At 32.6% G+C, this 22,999-nt stretch overlaps 1 protein-coding gene across 1 annotated transcript in view; it reads right to left on the bottom strand.

The window, feature by feature from the left end:
• Positions 1-1,639: 1,639 nt before the first annotated feature.
• LOC127711881 (fat-like cadherin-related tumor suppressor homolog) overlaps positions 1,640-22,999 on the bottom strand; it is a 45,300-nt gene continuing 23,940 nt past the window's right edge. Inside the window, exons 9-21 of the mRNA XM_052218045.1 lie at positions 22,399-22,570; positions 20,474-20,607; positions 18,565-18,736; positions 17,623-17,759; positions 13,374-13,542; positions 12,006-12,164; positions 11,270-11,410; positions 10,474-10,596; positions 8,387-8,569; positions 6,276-6,463; positions 5,340-5,706; positions 3,935-4,301; positions 1,640-1,854 (exon numbers count right to left, since the gene is read on the bottom strand). Coding sequence (XP_052074005.1) covers positions 1,803-1,854; positions 3,935-4,301; positions 5,340-5,706; positions 6,276-6,463; positions 8,387-8,569; positions 10,474-10,596; positions 11,270-11,410; positions 12,006-12,164; positions 13,374-13,542; positions 17,623-17,759; positions 18,565-18,736; positions 20,474-20,607; positions 22,399-22,570 — 2,364 coding nt within the window. The 3' untranslated portion in view covers positions 1,640-1,802. The remainder of the gene's footprint in view (positions 1,855-3,934; positions 4,302-5,339; positions 5,707-6,275; positions 6,464-8,386; positions 8,570-10,473; positions 10,597-11,269; positions 11,411-12,005; positions 12,165-13,373; positions 13,543-17,622; positions 17,760-18,564; positions 18,737-20,473; positions 20,608-22,398; positions 22,571-22,999) is intronic.

Genomic DNA, 22,999 nt, shown 5'->3' on the forward strand with positions numbered 1-22,999 from the left:
TAATAACTTTCACCTTACACTCTTTCCCGATGTTTTTCTTTCACCTTATCCTCTTTCCCGATGTTTTTCTTTCACCTTACCCTCTTTCCCGAAGTTTTTCTTTCACCTTATCCTCTTTCCCGATGTTTTTCTTTCACCTTATCCTCTTTCCCGATGTTTTTCTTTCACCTTACCCTCTTTCCCGATGTTTTTCTTTCACCTTACCCCCTTTCCCGATGTTTTTCTTTCACCTTACCCTCTTTCCCGATGTTTTTCTATGGCAAAGCACCCTTATTCCTGTCAATCGAGGTTTCAGACTCAACAATTTGATGTTATTAACTTATTATCATCCTGAATATGTATGAAATATTTGTCACTTGATTTAGTTTGACGAATCTGAAATGAGTTACGGGACCCTATAATTTATACTTAAAAGTTACTATATATGTCAGTTACGCTCATCTTATCACTTTTGTTTACTAATAGTGAGTCGATACCACAGCTGATGGACTGTTATTCCCCGAGGTTATCATTTCATTCCCGAGGTACTGAAACGATTTATAACATACTTATCTGAAGTAACCCGTTGGTGAATATAGAAATTATTAAGGAACGAAGATTCCAAACTCCTCAGGCAAAGTTGACTTTGGATGAACTTTGCTATTCATTTTAAGTCCCCTTTAGTCAGATAGTTCGTATTGTTTGTAGGTATTTATACATCCCTGGCTGTTTCTAGGTATTTATACATCCCTGGCTGTCAAATGTTTAGGTTTGAGCATTCCTGGTGAAGCTAAAACACGAAATGTGCTTCGAACCCACGAAAGTTATTAAGTGTAATTTTTATGTACTAGAACTTGGTCGATACCACTGCTGATGAACTGTCACTCCCCGAAGGTATCTTATACTTAGTAGTCAGTGCTGTGGTACTTACATGATTCATAAAATTGTACTTTAAAGAATTCCCGCAATCAAAGTTGACCTTGGATAAATTTAGATATTCCTTTAGTTCCTCTTTTGTTCATATTGCTTTTGTAGTTCAGTGGTTGTCGTTGGTTCATGTCTGTCATATTTGTTTTTCATTGATTGTTTTGATATGAATTAGGTCGTTAGTTTTCTCAATTGAATTGTTTCATATTTTTCATGTCGGGGCCTATTATAGCCGACTATACAGTATCTGTTTTTCTCATTGTTGAAGGCCGTACGGTGGCCCATAATTGCTTAAATTCTCTTCATTTAAACTGTGGTAGACAGTTGTCTTATTGGCAATCATACCACATCTTCTTATTTGTATATAGCTAACTCATCAAAGACACCAGACGTATATAATGTTTCGTCTACAAAGGACGCATCATTGATGCTCAAACTATTTCCGAAAGGTTTTGCCAAATACAGGTACAATATTATATTCTCGGGGTAGTAAATCTTAAGTATTTCGAACAATATGAAGTTTTGTAAATAGTTATCTTATATAATATGACCATATCAATGATAATTCATGTCAACACACTGTTTGCCGTTACTTAATGTTAGTGTTCATATTTAGAACATTTTCGGCAATTAGAAATAAAAACACATTCAAAGAAAAAAAAATACAATTTAAAACCCTAGTAATGTTAATATTTAGCACTTTTCGAATAAAGTGAAAGTTCATAAACGTCAATTTTTCCGTTTATATAACCTTTAATACGCATAACGCATACACAGTTATCGCCAATATTACTGATGACAAAATAAAATCTAAATTAATTTGAATAAACATCACATTTATGAATATTTCCATTTGTATTTGTACAACAGAGTTACAGTTTAATGTCTAATTCGAATCAATATCTTTGAAATGATTTCATTGGTCTTTTCCTTTTCTTCTTACGCATGCTACAAAAGAAAAAAAAGAAGATATCTTTTATGGTCAGCCATAGTTACCGTCGTACAAGTTGATCTTTGATACTTAAACCATGAGCGAAAACGTGAAGATAAAATCTGTATCACTAATTTATCAGACCTATAATTATTTATCAACCAGTCTAAAAAGTCCAATTCTGTGAATTACAAATTACTAAATGACGATGAACGTCTTTTTGGTATTTTAATTTAGGATTAATATGTGTATTTATTACACTGTTTGCAATGATTTACCGTGATTTTCCAGTGAAGTAAAAACCGATAATTTCACAAGTGAAATAAATCTGATTCAACAATGAGTGCTGTCAAGACATTGTCGATGACGTTGCATCAAAAAGAAACTGGAATGCGAGTTCCTTGTGTTTTATTCTTTATTTCCATTAAAAAGTGCATGGTCAGAGTAATAAGTAGAATAAATAATCGAAGAATTACAGCACATGGACTTGAGTGTGTAGGTAAAGGTAGTATCTTTAGTTAGCTTGCTTGCTAGCTGAATCATGAAATCATTATTAGCCAAGGTCATACCTTCCTTTAGGTGGAGTCAGTAGTTAAACAGAGAACCAACTAAAAGTAAAGACAGTATATGAACATTGTGAAACCAGTTTTGCACGTCAGTTAAAAGAAATATGTTTTCAATCTAATTTAAAACCTGGTGTCAATTATAAGCTAATTCACAAGCATGTTGTAGGTGTGTTTGATTTGTCAATTACATTTCAATCAATCAACACTAGATTATTAACATTGTAATTCTATATTGTAAGAAGTAGTTTAAAATGATTAAATAGAGAGAAAACGACCATGTCCTTATTATATATGTCTCTGTGATCAGTTTCAAAAAAAATCTTGAGGCTAAAGTTGATCGTAAGTCATGAACAATTCAGTATACTTACGATCAACTTTTAGTCGTAATATTTTTTGTGAAACTGATGACAGATTTTTATTTTACCATCTTCTGCAGTGAAGAAAAAAATGCACATCAAAATATGGGAATGTGTTTTTCGGAATCAAAATGCATGTAACTTTAATTGAAATGAAATTGACAAATCAAACACACCTACAACATGCTTGTGAATTACTTTATAATAGACACTAGATTTTAAATTTAGAAATTGAGATTGAAAACATATATTTTTTAAACTGACTTGTTAAAACTAGTTTCACAATGTTTATATACTGTCCCCACTTTTGGTTGGTTCACACTGCTTAACTATGACTCCGTCCAAATGAAGGTAGTACCTAAGTAATATTGATGTCATGGTTCAGCTAGCAAGCAAGCTAATCGAAGATACTACCATTATCTACACACTCAAGTCCATGTGCTGTAAAATATCGAAAACTATTCAACTCGTGACCCAACAACATTAATAATAAACCCATGCGCTACGCCCATTAGTGAATGAGTGAGGTGTTCGGTCACTCGTTGCATATTCTTCTATATTTGAACTCATCGATTAGTTATTCTATAAGTTTCTCCATTTATCTAATTTATGTTTAAGTCCGGCTGTTATTTTTTTAATTGTGTACATTTTTGTCCGATTCGTCTTTGGTAAATAGCTGTCTCATTTGACAAGCATACCACAGCTTCAATTATCTTATTAACAGCCGGGCATTTGCATGATGAGAACAAGATATGACAAGCCAATAACTTAAAAAAAAAGAAACGGCTTTAGTTCATAAATCAATTATGTCATTAGAATAAAAAAGAGGCTTAAGTATTGTCAGATTTTATCCCTTATGGCATCACAGCTCCGTAGTCATATGACTTATATTGGATTTATTCATTTTCGTGAGTACCAATTTTCGTAAATTGAGAGAAAAAATTGTATTTTTGTGTTTATTTTAACTTCGTGGTTTTGCCAACATCTGCATACAATCCTATGGAAAATTTGTACTTCGTTGAACATTTGAATTCGTTGTGCACCTTTACTTACGAAATCCACGAAAATTTGTCTCCCACGAATAATAATGAATCCCAGTATTAGAGACGTATAATAATCTATCTTAATAAACAATAGATTAGTACCTTGTATATAAAATTGTGTCGTCTACTCACCTCCGTTCATTTTTTTTCAAACATGAACACTTCGATTTATAAAGTGTGTGTGCAACAACACAGAAGGTGGCAAAAAGAATAAACATCAGGGGAACAAACCAAGCCATGTTCGGAGAATATCTGAAGAATGTTAAGTACTGGATACCATCTGCTGGAGGAAAAGGCGCCACATAGGTTGTTGGAAATACAACATAAACCAACGTCAGACCCTCCCTGCCTCCTGTATCCACAGCATATATGGTTAGATTCAAAGTAGAACCTTCAGTATACCGAGTCAAACTTTCGCTGACAAATATCGAACCATTTTCGACTACATCAAACAAACCGTAGTTGAAATCTTCGAGTGCAACATGGTAAAGGACATTTCCTGAAATAAAAGGAGAAATGTAAAATATTAATTTATATGTTGTTGGACTTGAGACAACAAATGATTTTTGCAATTGCAGGTATTTACTGTACAAAGGTATGGTTAAAAATGGTAAACTTCGGTAAACTTCGGGTGTTTCAAAATATATAAAGGGAAAACCAAGAAGATAAGGAAAACTCATCAAGTTCCGATAACTCTGTACATGTGCTTCTGGAGCTTCCTCCGACTGCTACTATATATACTTAAGACCAATGAAAATTTTAGGTTTTTTTGGTCGATTAATCGTTGTCTCATCTCTTATTATAGAAATGAAAAGAAAACACTTCTGTAACGTTTGTGAAGATATATTAACGAGTATTATAACAAGACCGGTTTACTAGTTAAGTTGAAACTGCTAATCCTTCTAGAATACATGAATTCAAATGATTGTTGGGGTCGTATTACAGCAGTAGGATAACCTTTGCCCTACTGTTGGCGTTAACCTATATCAAACACTTTGTTTTGCTACATGTCTTCCGGCGCACCTGCGATTACCACCGGTTTTTGGTGGGGTTCGTGTTGCTCAGTCTTTAGTTTTCTATGTTGTGTTTTTTATTTTTTTTTTCTCGTTACTTGCCATGGCGCTGTGAGTACATTTTCGACTTATGAGTTTACCCTTCCGGCGCACCTGCGAGCACCCCCGGTTTTTTGTAGGTTCGTGTTGCCAGTCTTTAGTTTTCTATGTTGTGGTTTACTCGTTTTTTGCCATTGCGCTGTGAGTATATTTTCGATTTATGAGTTTGAATGTCCTTTTGGTGTCTTTCTCCTCTCTTTTCCATTTTTACCTTGGTTTCATATTCCCTATTTTGTCACTGCTTAAAAAACAACATCAAAGATGCAATAAGAAATGGAGCTGGCATTTAGCCTCTGAATCAGTTGCGTTTATGTTTTAAAAACGAACAACATCCTAAGTAAACAAAAAAGACAAAAAAACAAAAAAAGCAAATAAACAAAAAGACAAACAAAAAACCCCCAAAATCTATTGAATGATAGGCTTACCATAACTTCCAATATCATTATCAATTGCTTGTACCTGTCCGACAAAAAACCCAACACTTGAAGTTACTGGTATGAAAAACGTGTATTCACTATAGATAAACACAGGTGAATTGTCATTATCGTCCAATATTGTCATATTAACATATGCCATATCTGTATATTCATCATCAGTTATAGAAACCTTACAGTTTATCTTAGATGCTGTACCGACTATATCTAGATCATAGTCTGTTGAAAACGATAGGAGCCCTGTGGAAGAATCAATGTCCAAACGACCTGTGTCGGCACCACAGTCAAGGGAAAATTTGACATTATCCCCATCTACGTCTGTATACTGGTAATATGGATTCTGAATAATAGTTCCACCCTAAATAATATTATTAAAATATTAATCAGCAGGAATTTTAGTTCTGGAACGTGTTGTGCATAATACAAAATATGCTTTTCATTTTTATGATGGTGTTTCTACACAAATTTACCAATGTAGTAAGATTTAAACAAGTTCCGTAACCCATTGCTTTAAACACGTTAAAAAAAGGTGGAAAAAACATCAAGGACGACCATACATTTACTAAATGTATTGTCTATGGTCATGTTATTGTGTTAGAGAACGATAAGATTTCGCAATATTATTTAAGAGAGAAAAAAATTGAATATCGGAATGGAAGAGAAGACTTCAGCATATCACTAAGAAAAGGACGTAAGTAAGTAAATTTAATTTAGAGTCTTTCTATATGTACAAAACAAAGAGTACCGTGGGATCACTGAAGTTCTAACAACAGACTATATAAAACTCAGCATGTATAATCAAAAACACAACACAAATATGAACATAAAACCATACAGCATAATAATAAGAAATGCATACACCAGATCACAAATAAATCATTAAAAGCATCAATGAAAGTATTGCAAGTAAAGTACTAATGAACTTACACTATTTTCTGAAGTTGTAAGTGAGTAATACTTCTTTGTAAACACCGGAGGCTCGTTTACATTCTGTACATTCAATGTTATATTCGTAGTGTCTTCCAACAGAGAATCCGAACCCGTTACCACCAAAAAAAATGACTTGAATGGAATCGTTTCGTAATCGATATCAACTAAAGATCTTATTAATCCAGCTGAAAAAAAACAACCTTGATATTACTGATACAATCAATTCCACTGAATATTTCGGAATAACTTTATTTACTTAATAACATTAACGGTACCAATTTTACTGTTAAAACTGTACAATTCTTATACAAGTTACAGATCTATCTCATACTTGAATAGAATTGGTCCGTTAGAATTTTTTTCCTTGGTTTACACTTCGTTACACCATGTTATCGAAACTCCTTTCGTAACCTACGGAAACAGTATGTCGATTCAATTGTCATCTGATCATGCGCGATACGAAAATCATGCATGGGATCCATTGGTGCCAAAACAGAATTGAAAACGAACTCAGATAAGAGTTATTTTTCCTATTGTAATGCATAACAAAAAGAAACAATGCATTAGAGTTTGAAAAATTAAAATTAAATAAAATTCTGCGAAATTTCATATTTGATCTTGGCCAGTTAACGTCATGAGGAAACATGACGTCATACGAATAAAAACTTTAAAGCTGAAGGTTATCCCGTTTCTCGAACGCAAATTTGGATAATGTCGCATTAGAATTGAGGTATTTTTGTTTTATTTTCAATTGTACTGCATTAATCAAATATTTATTGATTTTAACAAGATGGCGGCTCACTTCTTAGTTACTACATTTAGACTGTGGATTAGACGGCTAAGGGAAAAACATATTAATAAAAATTTGCAAATATGTGCATTAAGAATTATAGGGATTAAACACATTTTCCCTAGAGGTTATTTATGTGTAAACTAGGCCGCGGACTCACAAGCTTTGCATAAAAGTAATAATATCTTTATTATTCAAACATCAGTTTTTTTTATAATTGTTTTTATATTTGTTTTTAGCACTAATCAAAGAAACCAAGCAAATATTTCAGTACATCAGCCACGTTTCGTCGACATAAAATCCATCAGTGGTGCTCGCTCCCAACATTTGGAAGACAAAAATGTTTTATGATTTTTAATATATAGCAACATACAAACGTTGACAAAAAATGTAAACGTCAAAGCGCTTTTAACATCAAAGTGGGTAATAAACATTAATTAACAAAACAAAGGTATAGTACTAAACGTATTTTTCATGTCAGAATTATATTCGAAAACATGTATGTAAAGATATGTATTCTTCTTCAGATGTGATTCAGTTCGACATTTTAGGAAAAACACGTTAAATGTCAATACTTTATAGAAACTGTTTTCAACAGCACTGTGTATGGCTGAATGACATTTTGGTTTATGAATATTTGTGAAAGTTTGGAAATTTTAGGTGGATTATTTACACTCTCTTATTCTTGAATTCCACCAAGTGTTATCAAATTTTGACACTGATTGAAAGTAAGAACAGTATGAAGGAGAAACTTGTCATTTACGCTATTGTTCCTGTTAGGTTTTTTTTAGCAAAACTCTACAGAAAACTTTAGGAAGAGAGACATTTAAAGAAGTATGACAAATTTTATGCTCTATTAGTGGACAGTTAGTCTTAATTTAAATTTGCGCTTATAAAATTTCGAAATCCTTTTTAATTAAGGAATGTATCTTCCTCATGCAAAGCTCCGATTACTTGTCCGGGTTTGGCTTTACGATTTGTCATTTTGCTTTTATCATATCTTCAACGTTTTGATTAGGCTTTGTATTTTTAAATGTTTTGGAATGTCTCGAGCATCACTAAAGATACATAAATTGTCGAACTGCACATATGGTAAAGTGTCAGGTGCTTGACACAATATGAAGCCTTTTTAAACTAATTCGCTGTGCTCACACGACAAGAATATCGTGATACGCTGCAGATATATCTCATAGTATCAATATACAGAAAACCTGATAAATGGTACATATGTTCCATTCATTTTAACATTATTTTCTAGTAGCATATCCAGTGCTGAACGCAAGGATCTGAAATCAAAATATCATAAAGGATATCTTACTTGATTTGTCAACGCCGAAATAAACAGCGCCATCTGGGGGAGAATAAACGGCAGAAAACGTATGAACGTCTGACAAATCTTCATCTGTAATTGTTGGTTGAAATATGGACGATCCAGAATTTATATTTTCTAATACAGTTAATGTCTGCGAAGGAACTTGGAAATGTGGCGGAAAATTGATACCTATAAACAGATAAAACAAGTAATAAATTGAGATGTGAAAAAATTGTAAATGAGAACGATATCTATCGAAAATCACATAACAAAAGCATCATCTGACAAATTGGACAAAACAGTAAACAAGCAGCTGTGTAGAACTTTAAAATCATTCAAAACAAAAAAAAGGAACAATAGCTCTTTTTCTTTTAAAATTGTCACCCATCACGATTACATTTCCTCAGTTTTGTCAAATCTTCATTAAATAGAATTCTTTTATAACAATCTAACTTTTAATCATTCATTTTGGACAAGGATGTGTTTTTTATATATCATGAGCAGCTATGATTTCTGCTTTAATTGCCATCTTCTTAATTAAAATGATAGTAATGAAAATACAAAATGACAACATTCAGTTATCCAAACAAAAAACAAAAACCTGTTACAACCAAATTTGGATAACGCAAGGATGCTATACAGTTGAAAGTTGTAACAGTCACAGTGGGACTTGGAGTGGGGTTATAAAAAAAAGCTGTGACAGTCAACGTTGGGTAAATATCACCTAACGCTGTGACAATGTGGGATAAAACAAAATCGCTAAAACTAAATGCTTTCACATCTAATAGGGGATAAATACAAGGGCGCTATATAACAAGGGCTAACTGTAAAAGCTAACAACGGATAAATACAAATGCTGTAACAGTCAATATGGGATTTGAATTTTCCTGGGAGTTTGGTATTTTTGCTAATTTACTTTTTGAACAAGGGCTTTAAAAACCAACGGGATTTACAAAGAACGCCTAAATCGTCTGCATTCCCGTTTGCCCGAGAAATTTAAAAACTTACGTGTAAAATTAAAAACGTATTTCAAAAGGACGAAGTGCAATGAGTGCCTTATTCGGCTACTTTTGCCATTGATGACTATTTCAAAGAGAGGTAATACAAAAAAAACCACGCATACAGATCATGAACGATTCATTCCGTCATGACAAATGTAGTTGTGTCTTCAGTGAAAAAACATTGTAAGCCTTTTTATGGAACATTCATAGATTTTGGTCAGTTTTCAATTCAAATAATATAACCTAAAAAATTCACGAAGAAGGTTGTCTGTCAGAAAAAAACGACTCTTATGTAAATATTCATTTAGTACTTTCATATGCTCAATATTTCTGACTCAATATATGTGTCAAAATGTGCAATTTTTGTCATTTGTGGTAAAAAAACCATAATTATGCTTTTTTTCGGCCGTACAGTCTAGGAGTAAATTCTTTTCTTTCATATTCTTAACATTTTACACTTTGCACATAAATAACAATTATCTATATTCAAAAATCACCTCATTTTGTAGTATTTAAATTTTTAAGCCAAAAAAGCCACTAATACATCTCATATCTTGTTCTTTACAAAGTAAAATAAAAACACATGGAAGCATAAATAAACTGGTGTCAAGAGATTTTTCACAACGTGTTACATGTTTTATATCTAATAATAACGACAAAATGAATAAGAGAGGCGAAAGATACCAAAGGGACATTCAAACTCATAAGTCGAAAATAAACTGACAACGCCAAAGCTAAAAAAGAAAAAAAGACAAACAGACAAACAATAGTACACAAAACACAACACAGAAGACTGAGCAACACGAACCCTACCAAAAACTGGGGGTGATCTCAGGTGCTTCTGAAGGGTAAGCAGATCTTGCTCCACATGTGGCACCCGTCGTGTTGCTCATGTTACTACAAACCCGGTAATAAGTCTAATTCGGTAGATCACATTAATTTATAACCTACTAGTAATGCGAACTGATTAGTATTGATCAGCTTTTCCGTTATACGAACTGGCAATGATCGAGCAATATACAAGGGATACGAATTAATATTGATCGATAAACCTACCAACAATACGAAGTTGACAATGATCAAGCAATTTACCTGTAATACGAACTGATAATGATCGCGCAGCCACCACATTTCGCCCATCTGATACACTGGCGTACAAATCATATCCTGCTACTAGCTCAGTCTTTATAGAGCGGGTGAGAGATATAGCTCCAGCTGAAATATCAGATACTTATTCCAAAGCATTTGATAAAGTGGACAATTATATTAATGTGTATATTCATTACAATTCGTGGTATTTAGAGGGAGTCGAAAAGCATAATAATAATCAAGTTAATATTGACTACCAGTTTGATTTCAACCATAATGCGTACCAAATATACATTATAAGACATATGAACTGTCAGCATAGTTAAGTATTTTTTTCATTTAATGACGTCATCTATTTGACTACATCAAAAGACCCTTATAAAAAATGGGATTTTTGCGTAGGGATCGTGTTGCTCAATCTCTAGTTTTCATGTAACTTTTTAAATGTTCTTTGTATTGTAAACGTTTTTCCGTTTTTGCTTTAGCGTCTTTTTTTCTTCGAATTTTCATTGTCTCCTTGGCATCTTCCGCCTCTTGGTTTTAACCACATCTGACGTTGTGTTTCAAAAATCAACACTAGGATAATCTACTAGTATTTGGGATTTATTCGGAATCTGTTCAGTACACTAAAAAGAAAAACGCACTGTTCTGTTTTTCTATTTTTATCAACTCTTGGTCCTTCAATTTTCATGTTTCAAATTTTCTATCATTGTGGTAAAATCAATATTTATTTTCCTGTAGCCTAATTAAATGGATCTAAAACAACTATAAAAAAGGTTTTTAAGACTGTATTACTTACTGTTTTGATTGATTGTAAAAGGCGCATTGGCAGCGTTAGATGACACAGAATATTGTACATTGTCACTCTCTGGATCCACACTTTGTACAGTATAAATGATCTGACCTACAGCTGATATCTGAGACGAAACGGTTGTTTTATCTAAAGTCATAAAAAACTAAATTAATCAAGACTGAAAACTCTTCAATCCTTGTTAACCAATTAAAATAACGATTTCAAATAGTTAATAACGAACAAATCAAATCAAATCGAGTCTAGTCTTTTCAATACCTTACTCATCTTTTTATTCTGTTCAATTTATTATGTGCGTCTGCATTTTTTTTCAGTTTTTACAAGAATCTGTGGTCTTCCTTCTTGTATGTACTAGTTTTCCTTTTCGGGTCTTCACATAGGCTAGACTACGCGAGTTGGTAATGGATTTGTTAATCCATTCATATACATTTCATTTATTTTGTCATTAATTAATCATACCAATAAATATTTCAGTGACTGAATGTATCATTATAAAAAATATAGTCCCTATCAATATGCTAAACAATACATACACTGTACAACGTTTACATGGTTTATGAAGCTACTGCGTTCATTATTCAACCATACAACAATCACAAATCAATAATTATAAACTACGAAAAAGACTTAAGAATAAAAATGTTAAGCTGTCGTTGGCGTCAGATTGGTATATTAAATGAACTTTTACAACGATTTTTCAAACACATAATTACCATATTATTACCTTGAAGATTTGGAAAGTATGGAGGCATATTTCGAAGAATGTAAACGTAAAAATCTGCCGAATCACTTCTTCGCTGGTCAGCACACTCGATATTTAAGGTATATTGTCTTTTAGTGTCATAAACGAAACCTTGATTACCTCGAACCCATATCTCGGTTTCTGTTAATAAATGTTAAAGTTCTTGAGAAACCAACGCATTTCATTACATATTGAAGCTGGAATTCTTTACTGTTGTCTTATTTCCTAAATATACTAACAAAGTGATATTTTTCTGTTAATCAAGAACTTTATTTCTTTGTTGGTGTCTTTGTTAGATTTACTTGTATGTTTGGTTGAGTTTTTTAGTCGGTTGTGTTGTATGTCTATGATGTATGTTTACGCATTTTTGGCTGCTGCATCCCAACTATTGTCACATAAACCTGTTATGTCTTTAGGTTGCTCGCCTAATTTGTCAATATATCGTAACAATTAACAACTGTCATAATAGTGGGAGGGTTAGCTAGCTAGTTTTTCACTCGTTCCGTTGCAAAACAATTCTAGTTTTGGGTTAACACTGTATTGCTATTTTTGTAAACTTTTTAGTTGCTGTAAAATAACAGTATTAGACACTTATTAGACACAAGGTATGTATTTAAGAAAACTTAATGAATGGTAGTTCATAGCAAAATCAACTAAAACATAAACCATGTTTGCCAGACTTAAATATAAATCAGTAAACATCGGCATATCTATACGTAATTTAAGATAAGCTGTCACCTTTATAGCAAGCCTTTCAATTCATGTATACTCCCTTTTTTCACTCAATGTCATAAGAGAGGTAAAGAAAGATTGCATGAGTTAGTACCAATATTTTACATAAAATAACTTAAATTTTTGAAATTTTTACCTATGTCTGTTTGTTTTACTCACACATTGTTGTCAATATAATGGAGTTCTATGCGACTGTCATACAAGTGAGAGATTGAGCTGGCTATAAAACCAGGTTTTCTACATAAGGAAATGCGTGTACCGAGTCAGGAATATGACAGTTGTTTTGCATTCTTTTGATGTGTTTGAGCTTTTAATTTTGTCATTTGATAAATGACTTTCCGTTTTGATTTTTCCTTGGTAAAATTTTTATTGCTAGCCAAACCTCCCGCTTATATGGCAGTGCTAAAAGCACCGCTAAAATGAAAATATAGTCCTTTTTTATATTAGTAATATTGAAATTTTTATTTTGCGTAATCTCCGAAATGAGTTTAACATCTAAATGACCTATTTATTTTTCTGTGATACAGGAACTCCAAGAGTATCATCGTTATTATTTGTTTGTTTGACAAACACCGTGCGTTGTACTAATATATATGTTTTCAAACTCTTTAAATTTACCAAATTGCGCCGATGTGGTTTGGAGATAGAATACAGAAGTTGCTGTTGTAATAACACATGTAACTGTATCATTAGTTGGATCTGTCACAGATATGGTGTACAACAAACTTTCTGAAGTTATACTTTCCGGTATGTCTGAACTCATTGGTAGGTTAACAATTGTTGGTGGCTGAAGCACAAGAGCAACAATATTTCACATGTCATTACAGAAATGGAAATTGTTTAAACTTAATGGACAAATTCAGATTCAAAATCTTTTATGTTCTATAGAAAATATCTTGTTTTTTTTCCTTCATTATTCTTTTTGTCCGAATGTTTAATTCCTAAATTATATGAATTCAATTAAAACCATCCAAATAAATATACTTTACATATCTAATATACAATGTTATTGGGTAATACACATATCACGTGTAATGAAATAGTTTGGTTCATTTTTATTCAAATACAAGTAATGGCAAATAACCTTAAATATAACAATGGGCGATGAATTATTTTTTTTTTTTTCAACGGTGAATAACCTTTTAACTCTTTCAATGTATACATGAGTTATCTACCATCCAAAATGATGTCACAGACGTATGTAAACAAAATTGCAACGGCCAGGTTAGATGTCTATCGAGTGACAAAGTTTGCACTTTCATCTAGTGCCAATGATAACTTTCATAAACAACCTTGTCGTAACATCAATGTTTTACAGAGGGTGTCTACCTTTTTTATACACATACGAAGCAGTCTATGACACAAAATTCTTCTCTACCGTAAGTGTGTTGATAATCTGTTACCACAGTAGACATGTGCTTCTTCTTACTGGTATTTTCAATGGTTAAAAATGCCTACTACTTTTGTACTGTTAGTTCGGTGTAAAAACACAATTCTGTCTCTTTAGAAGATGCGCCCACAGGAAAATAACCTTTTAATTTTTGATTTTCACCTTTTCTACGGGTCATAATTGCATATTGTTGTTTAGTGTTACCATATATGAGCGTTCGATGCTATCAAAGATATTCATGTTAACACAAAAGAGTTGAATACTGGACTGGCAATACCCTTGTGGACGAAATTTACACCAGCAGTGGCATCAACACAGTGGTTGTAAAAATCTTGATAGGCTTATAATTCGATACTCGCGATATGCGTTTCGTGTATATAAGACTCGTCAGTGGTAAGATAGGTATTGAATTTTTGTGGACGGCTTGACAGTCAGTAGAAAAAAAAAATCATCGCCAGATACCAGGTTTATAATTCTGCAAGTTAGATGCTCGTTTCGCCTACATAAGACACATCAGTGGCGCTAGAAAAACCATTTTGATAATTAACATATCAGACATTCATGTTTGATATTGATTGTTTAAGTTTTAAAGCCCAATTTGTTGTCTTAAAATGTATTTATAACTATTGACAATTTTTTTTTGACCCAAAAGTTTTTAAACTAAAGACCTCACAAGTTTAACATTTCTAAAAGGTATGTATTGCTTTGCACTATCATAAATTACGTCAATATGTAGCAACAATGTCTGGGATACCCATAATGTAATTCTATTCCTTATCTTCCGTATTTGATATTTCCCCTGTCTGGTACATGTTCCCAATTCTATATCTCATTGTAGCCAATATAACCTTTGTGATCAGATCGTGAATATCTATACTGTAAATTATCCGTATTTGATATCTTCACCAGTCCGGGACATGTTCCTTATTCTATATCTCATTCTAGCCAATAGAATCTATCCAAAATCATAAGGCAACCAATGAGAACCGATATGTGTTACGTAATAATTTCAAGATGGCGTGAATATCTTATGACACTAATAGCTTCGCCCCGTGATGCGAAGCAAACATGTGATTAAGGTACAGCCGATAAATATTTTATTACTCTTAAACTTTGAACGTAAAAGTTTAGTTTTTTTTTTGTTGCCAACAGGGCCTTCATGTATAACAATCTTCTACGCATTGTTATTGTAGTATCTTATAATTACTTATCTTTAAACAAAAAAGCTTAAAGATTTGACATCAAACGAGGAATTTTGTAAATAAATTTGATATTATATGTCTACCATGTAAAATGTCATCTTTTAAATATTTATAAGATATATTTCTTTAAGATACAATAAACAACGCATTATTAATTTGTTTTTGAACTGTCTTATTTTTGTGTGTAGCATGTTGCACGTTCATGTTAAGCGCAAAATTAACCAAATTATGACTAAAGTCCAAATATTCCAATTAAAAAAATACATTTTATCAATTGGATTTTTAGAAGCCTGTCAGTAAACATATTTTCATATTATCTTCCATTGTTACTTGAGGCCTTGGAAAATCTGACACTTAGGCAAGCACACTGCTAAAATCGGCAATTTGCCTCATATTAAAAAATTTCCAACATTATTTAGATATGAACAACAACCTTGCATAAATATTATTTTAACACACTTTATCTTATACAAAGATATCTTTAGTCAAATGTCTTTTTCGTAAGAATGGCATAGTTTTGTGAAATGTGACACTTTTGTCATGATATAACAAACTTTAATCATGTCTACTTACTTCAGTACACGTTTTGTATTTTGTCTGGAGTCCATTATACAATATGGTATTGATACATATGAATTACCCTGCGCATCCAACCCATTACAGAAATCAATACTTTTCCGCTTTTTTGGCGTTACTTGAGAAAAAAATCTGACGTCACAAATTAGATAATGATTCTCATGATGTCATATGATTACATGGAGAAAAGGAGGTTATTTGTGGTACAATTCCGCGTCATCAGAGAAATCATGAACATCATGGCTGTTATCTGCTCTTTGGTTGGGTTGTCGTCTCTTTGACATATGCCCCATTTCCATTCTCAATTTTACTGAAAATCTAAAGTTGGAAGACGTTCGAAATTGTTGAAAGTGAATACTGTTTTTTAGATAAGACTTGACAACGATATCAACATACTTCACATATCCTTTGAAATGGCTTTGTTTGGTAAAAGAGACCAATGTCAAAACAACAACGACAACAAAAAAAAAAATACAAAAAAAAGAAAAACCCCAAAAATTACATTAAAATTATCAAATATCTATATTTCCCACATTTAACTGAGCTTTTTGTAGAAAGAATAAAAATCATGCATAGCCCAATTGCTTTATATGATCAAATTTGCGATTTCAAGCACTCATAGATACTGTGTCTTCGGTAAACATAAAGTGAAAGTCAAGTCATGTCAAAATTATACATTACCCTTGATTATGCTAATAGATGCAACATACCTGTCATTGCATATAAAAGCGCACTAGTTCCTGAATGTTTGGTAGTACAAAAAATATTTATTATTATTCAAAAGAAACTTCAAACAAGTGATCCCAAATCCCTGACCTTTCATATTATACCAAAATTCCCTAAATGGTTTACCTATTTTCAAAGTACGTATATGCGTTTATATAGAAATAAGAAGATGTGGTATGATTGCCAATGAGACAACTCTCCAGAGGAGACCAAATGACAATTGAATTAACAACTTAGGTCTCCGTACGGCCTTCAACAATGAGCAAAGCCCATACCGCATAGTCAGCTATAAAAGGCCCCGATTTGACAAAATATTTCATTTAAAATATGTGCTACCTACTTTCTTGTATGTTCATTCCGACCGATCCTGAATTAGTAGAAAAGGAATTGGATAAAGTAAATACTACAGCTTTAGATGAAGCTCTGAAAATTTTACTATTGGAAGTGAAATACATAATAGTAATAATATTTATAACGCTCCATGTGTATTTCAGAATTAGATTTTATCAAATAACTTATAGTATTCCTTTTTTGCCAAAACAATGATATTTGAAAATATGTACCAATGTTACCAAGAAAGAAGTCTAGGTAACAAATTATCTGGTTACAGGTGACATAGACGATGCATACCAATACTATATATATATATGTATGGGCTTTGCTCATTGTTGAAGGCCGTACGGTGACCGATAGTTGTTAATTTCTGTGTCATTTTGTCTCTTGTGGAGAGTTGTCTCATTGAAAAAAATCATACCACATCTTCTTATTTATAACGAGGACATATTTTTGTCATACTATGAAAAACATTTGTCGAAACATTTGAACTAGCAAGCATGAACTTTTTTCTCATTTGCTTATGTGGCCATATGTCAACAGATTCTGTTGTAGTTACGTTCAAAGGTTCATGTAAAACTCAGGTATGTATTTTATACCAGAATTTAGGTGTTTTTGTCAACTTCTAATGAAGTATTACCTCGTTTCGAATGATTGCAACTGTCAAGACGTCTGAGACAGATCTCCTGTGATCGGCACATTCAATATTTAAAGAATACGAAGGTGTGACATCATAGTCCAATATTGTCCCTCCAGCTAGAAAAACTCCATAATCAACTGTAAGTAGATATATAATTTGCTAAAACAAATTATCAACATAAAACATTATGAAGTCACTCATAAATTCAAGATACGTGATGCATGTCGAATTGTATCCACTTTACTTATCTAAATAAAAAATGTAAAAGTTCAGTTATGAACAATTTATGTATAGATAAACAAATATAGCAAAACAACACTAGTCATTTTGGGGCCCGTTATAGCTTGCTGTGCGGTGTGAGCAAAGGCTCCTTGTTGAAGGCCGTACTTTGACCTATAATTGTTTACTTTTCTATACATTGTGACTTGGATGGAGAGTTATCTCATTGGCACCCATACAACATCTTCTTATTTATATAATCTACAATAAGATATCAGAGAATTAATTTTCTTTCGCGTAGCATATTGCCGTTTAAAAAAAAATAAGGACCGCAGATATAACACGAAAGCAATGCAATTCTCAAAAAACCTATTTACTGATAGCATTTATGTATTTATTATACTTTCTCTGTTACAGAGTATAAATTGTATTTGAAAAGAACACATTAAATTCATGGGGGTATTTTAATTATTCCAAACAATGTGTTGTTAGGGTTAAGGGCATATGATAAAGAAGCAATTTATTTCACACTGATTTACATTAAATCACTTTGCAAAGTGAATAGAAATGAATTGATAGAATTATAGAGAGTTATTCTAAAATAAGATTGCAGATATAAAACAGACAGCATTGCACTTCTCATCAAACTCCCGTTTCAGCCAGAGGAAACAAATTATAATTCTTAGTGTTTAAAAGAGTATAACATACTGAAAAAGTACAAACCTGATGCTGGTTGAATTTTACTTATTTCAAATAATGCATTGTTTGGGTTAAATGCACAATTGGCAGTATCTGCTGAGTTGACATCTGTAACGTTCAGAGTATGAACTAATGTTCTAGTGTTGAGGTCCTCTGATATACTTTCGGTTGTTGGTAAACTGTTTATGACTGGTGGCTAAAATTTAAGAGTATTTCATACAGCGTTACATTTATGTTCATTAAGGTTTTGTTGCTATGTACCAGCGTACGAGATTATAAGAAGAAATAGAAAATGAAAGGATATAGAGCAAATGTACATGGCACAAAATCGCACACAAAACATAGAAAACATAGAAATTTATCAATGAACAGGGCTTTTATTCCTGTTCTTAGATATGTTCAGTATAATCATCATCGTACGATCTATTGTCTCCTAAAATACAATTTAAAAGCCAACATTAAAGCGATCGGCTATATTTGTATTTTTATCTCCCTAAGCTATTTGTAGACTGCACATATTTGGATAAATAGAAACACAAAACTTTTCACTTTTAATAAGACGTCAGTAATCAAAACCAAAAACTTTACTTCGATAAGGAATTCAATAATTAGTAGTAGAACCATATTGTAGGAACTAGAATGGCTACTTCATATTTCAAATGCGATAATTTCAGTTGTTTCTAATCAACTAATAAACAGAAATCTAAACAAATTACCACAAAATGAGATTGTAAGTTAAGGTCAAACATATTCATTTTTGTAAAGAAGCATTTTATATATATTGTGCGGCTGAAGCGCGTTTGTGGGTTTGCCTTCATCAGGGACGCTAAAACTTAAAAATTCGAAAAACTTTGATGTTTAGATACGTTAAAATGTAAGAAGCTATTTAGTGATACGGAACCTAAAAAGAAAAGTCAAATTCATCTGAGGTAAATTTGAGAGTAATATATGTTTTATGTGCATCTGCTTAAATTTAGTTTGTAAGCATAGTTACTACTGTTAAGAGTATATAACTTTTAATACATTTGGCACCTTCTTTGTGAGCCGAGTTCAGTGGCTCTGATAAAAAAAAGAACCTTAAACTGTATAATTTTCATATATTCTGGCTTCGGACATTTATTGTCCAAACACGCAACTGGTGCAGAAATATGGGTACCGTAAATGTTATTAATGAAAACAAAAAAGAACGAACACAGTTGAAACTAGTTCAAATGCAAAACATCCGGCGTCTCCAAAGTGTCTTTTCACGAATATGTTCCTTCAAAAACGTTTGAAAGCAAAGACTGTATAAGTTATATTTTAATTGTAAAAAGTAACATGAAAAACAGATCAATCTGACAACGGTCAACTTTGCCTGCGCAAATTGGAAACTTAGGCTTTTTTTTATTAATTTCTAAAGGTCTACTGCAGTAGTGATACCACTACAAGATTAACGCAGAAGATATTACTGTTAAAAGTATAATTGATTAGAAGGAAGAAACCAAGGGGAGCTCAAAATGATACGTCGAAGAAAATCGACGCAAATAAAAGATTACGACACTACATGCAACAGTCCACAAAGCAAAGCATATTAAAATAATAAATATCATCCAAAATACAACCTTAAATACTCATACACTTTTTTTTTTGGTAAAGTAAAGGTTTGTAGATTAAAGAAGTATTCACAAATTAGTAACAAGTTCTGTTCAAGACGTTGTACCGTTGCTTCTAATGTCTTAATGTGAAATATTGTCAAACAATAGTCCTTAAAAATGTTATGGAAAAAAATGGAAAAAAATGTGCCAAATGAAAGGAAGTGTTCTCCCATGAGGAAAATTTTGGATAAATCTTCTTTGTAATCAGTACATGGACGAGCATGTTCTGTTGTACAGTAATACTGCAGTTGATGGTCTTGTATTTGTGGTGTTTAGAATAATCAGTATAAAATATTTACCGTGTTTCGTATCAGATTGACCGTGAAACTCTCCGTATCACTTCGTCTAACATCACTACACCTCACTGATAAAGTGTACGACGAAGTTGTATCATAATCGAGAGTTGTTCCGCCTGTCAGATAGATTCCATATCCTGCACATGACATGAAACGATATGTGTATTATTGGAGGTTAATCTTTTCTTTCTTGTGACATTTGAATATACGAAACATAAATTATAACTATCTACTAGACATTACAGAAGAAAGGATAAAGATACCAGAGGGACATTCAAACTCATAAAACGAAATTAAACTGACAACGCAATGGCTAAAAAGAAAAACCAACAGACAAACAATAGTACACAAAACACAAAATAGTAAACTAAAGACTGAGCAACACGAAACCCACAAAAACTGGGAGTGATCCAAGGTGCTTCGGAAGAGTAAGCAGATCCTGCTCAACACGTTGCATGCAAAGTCGTGTTGCTCATGTTAGTACAAACCCGGTGATAAGTCTAATTCGGTAGGTCACATTCGGGAAAAGGGGACGGGATTGTAGTAACGACTTTAGGAACATATCCGCTATCATCTGTGAAACGGATATTCCATAACGGTCAACCAACTCTTGATGGCGTCCGTAAAACTTACGAAGGGATGATTTCAACTTCACCACTTGGATTCTTGGTTTTATATCTTTCTTGTGAACAGCAACCCTATATCGAGGAAATTATGATAGGAAACACAAGTCCTGGAATATAGTATCAACTGGGAGATATATACTCTGTATGCAGGCGATGCTGGAATGTTGCTACATAGAAATGGAAAGTTCACAATTTGGAAGCTGAAATCATCTCTTTTGTCGTAAAGTTTTGTTTTCAACCGACCCTCATTATCCATCTCTAAATGTAAGTCAAGATATGAGGCAGACTAAACTGCATCTGTGGTATCCTTTATCTTAAGTTTGATGGGATAGATGCGTTCAACAAAGTCACCAAACATCATCTGTATAGCGGAAAGTAAAGTAAAAGGATACTGCTAACTTCTTTTCTTTCTTTCTAAGAAGTTCTTGTAAGTCAGCCTCATATGAATAAAGGAACAAGTCGGCAAGAAGAAGGGCACAGTTTGTTCCCTTAGGAATGCCGATTGTTTGCTGAAAAACACTTGCTCCAAACGCAACAAATGTTTTATCCAAATTTCCAATGACAAACATATAGAAAAGTAAATAAATATTTTAGAATTATTTGAAAATAAAACAGCAGAAGCTAATCATCTGTTTTGAAATAAAAAAAAAGAAATGTTTTACTAATCTGACCCCTATCCCACCAAACAAACCCCCTGGTTATGAAAATTAATGCTGCTGAAAAATCCAGTAAGGTCAATGACTAAAATGGTTACTAACGGAGAAAAATATCAGTAAATTATTCTTCATTTATATAACTCTGCTTAAAAATTTCAATAAATCCCACGAACATGTAGCTTCTGTTAGTCATACCATGTAATTACACCCCCCCCCCCTTCCCTCTCCCTCTTTTCACCTTTTTCATTACTCTCATTAACTGACAACTCTATTTTCACGTATACTAAAATGGTATTGGTGATCAACCACTATTCTAAGTCACACTAAAAGGTAATATTTCTGTTAAATGATTCTGATCAAACTGAACACAAAATAATTTATCGGGTATGTACATACGCAAACTTGGAACTATTTTTTAAAACAATTTTATTAAGGACGCACCAAACGCATCAACATTCTAAAAACTCGTAGATAACAGACTTTAAAAATATATCAATTGAACTTTAGGATCTTAACAGTATATTTTTAAAGCATCATGTGTTACCAAAATTAGGCTTATTGTACAGTAAGCCCCTTTTTGTACGGAAGCATAAACGTTCCTTTATACACATGTAGAAGTGCAAAAACAAAGCCAGTAAATACAAACCTGTATTTGAAGGAGGAATAAACGATACATCGTATATAGTACTTGTTGGATTCAGCGTGCATGTAACTGTGTCACTCTCCGCGTCAGTTACAGTCAGTGTATGGAGTAAAGTATTGGTGTTGAGATCCTCAAGAAAGTTAACACTGTCAGGTAAACTCTGGATCACGGGAGCCTACGTAAAGAGAAGAAATCATGAACTAATTTAGAGTGCTCTATATATTTAATCATAGTTTTCCGATTTTTTATTATTATCTTAAATTATGTAAATAAATAAGACCAAAAACTTATATTAGATTAAATTCGAAAGGTTGTTTATATTGACCATTTTGAAACTTACTGCTTTATGTTGTTCATAGCTGTTAGTAATGTATTTTGGTATTTTGTGTATAAGAACAGTGAATTTTTATTATTCTTTCGTTTAATATTAGAAGTTGTGTACAACGCATTTAAATACAGAGCAGCACCATGATCGCATGATACGCCAGTCGCTTTTTCAACGAACGCCATGATCGCATGATACGCCCGTCGCTTTTTCAATGTATAAAGTTCCATAACTCCTCAATGTCGTATTAGAAATTTATAAAAAAAAATAAAAACTACA

Source organism: Mytilus californianus, unplaced genomic scaffold (assembly GCF_021869535.1).
Source record: "Mytilus californianus isolate M0D057914Y unplaced genomic scaffold, xbMytCali1.0.p SCAF_8, whole genome shotgun sequence".
Classification (NCBI taxonomy): domain Eukaryota; kingdom Metazoa; phylum Mollusca; class Bivalvia; order Mytilida; family Mytilidae; genus Mytilus; species Mytilus californianus.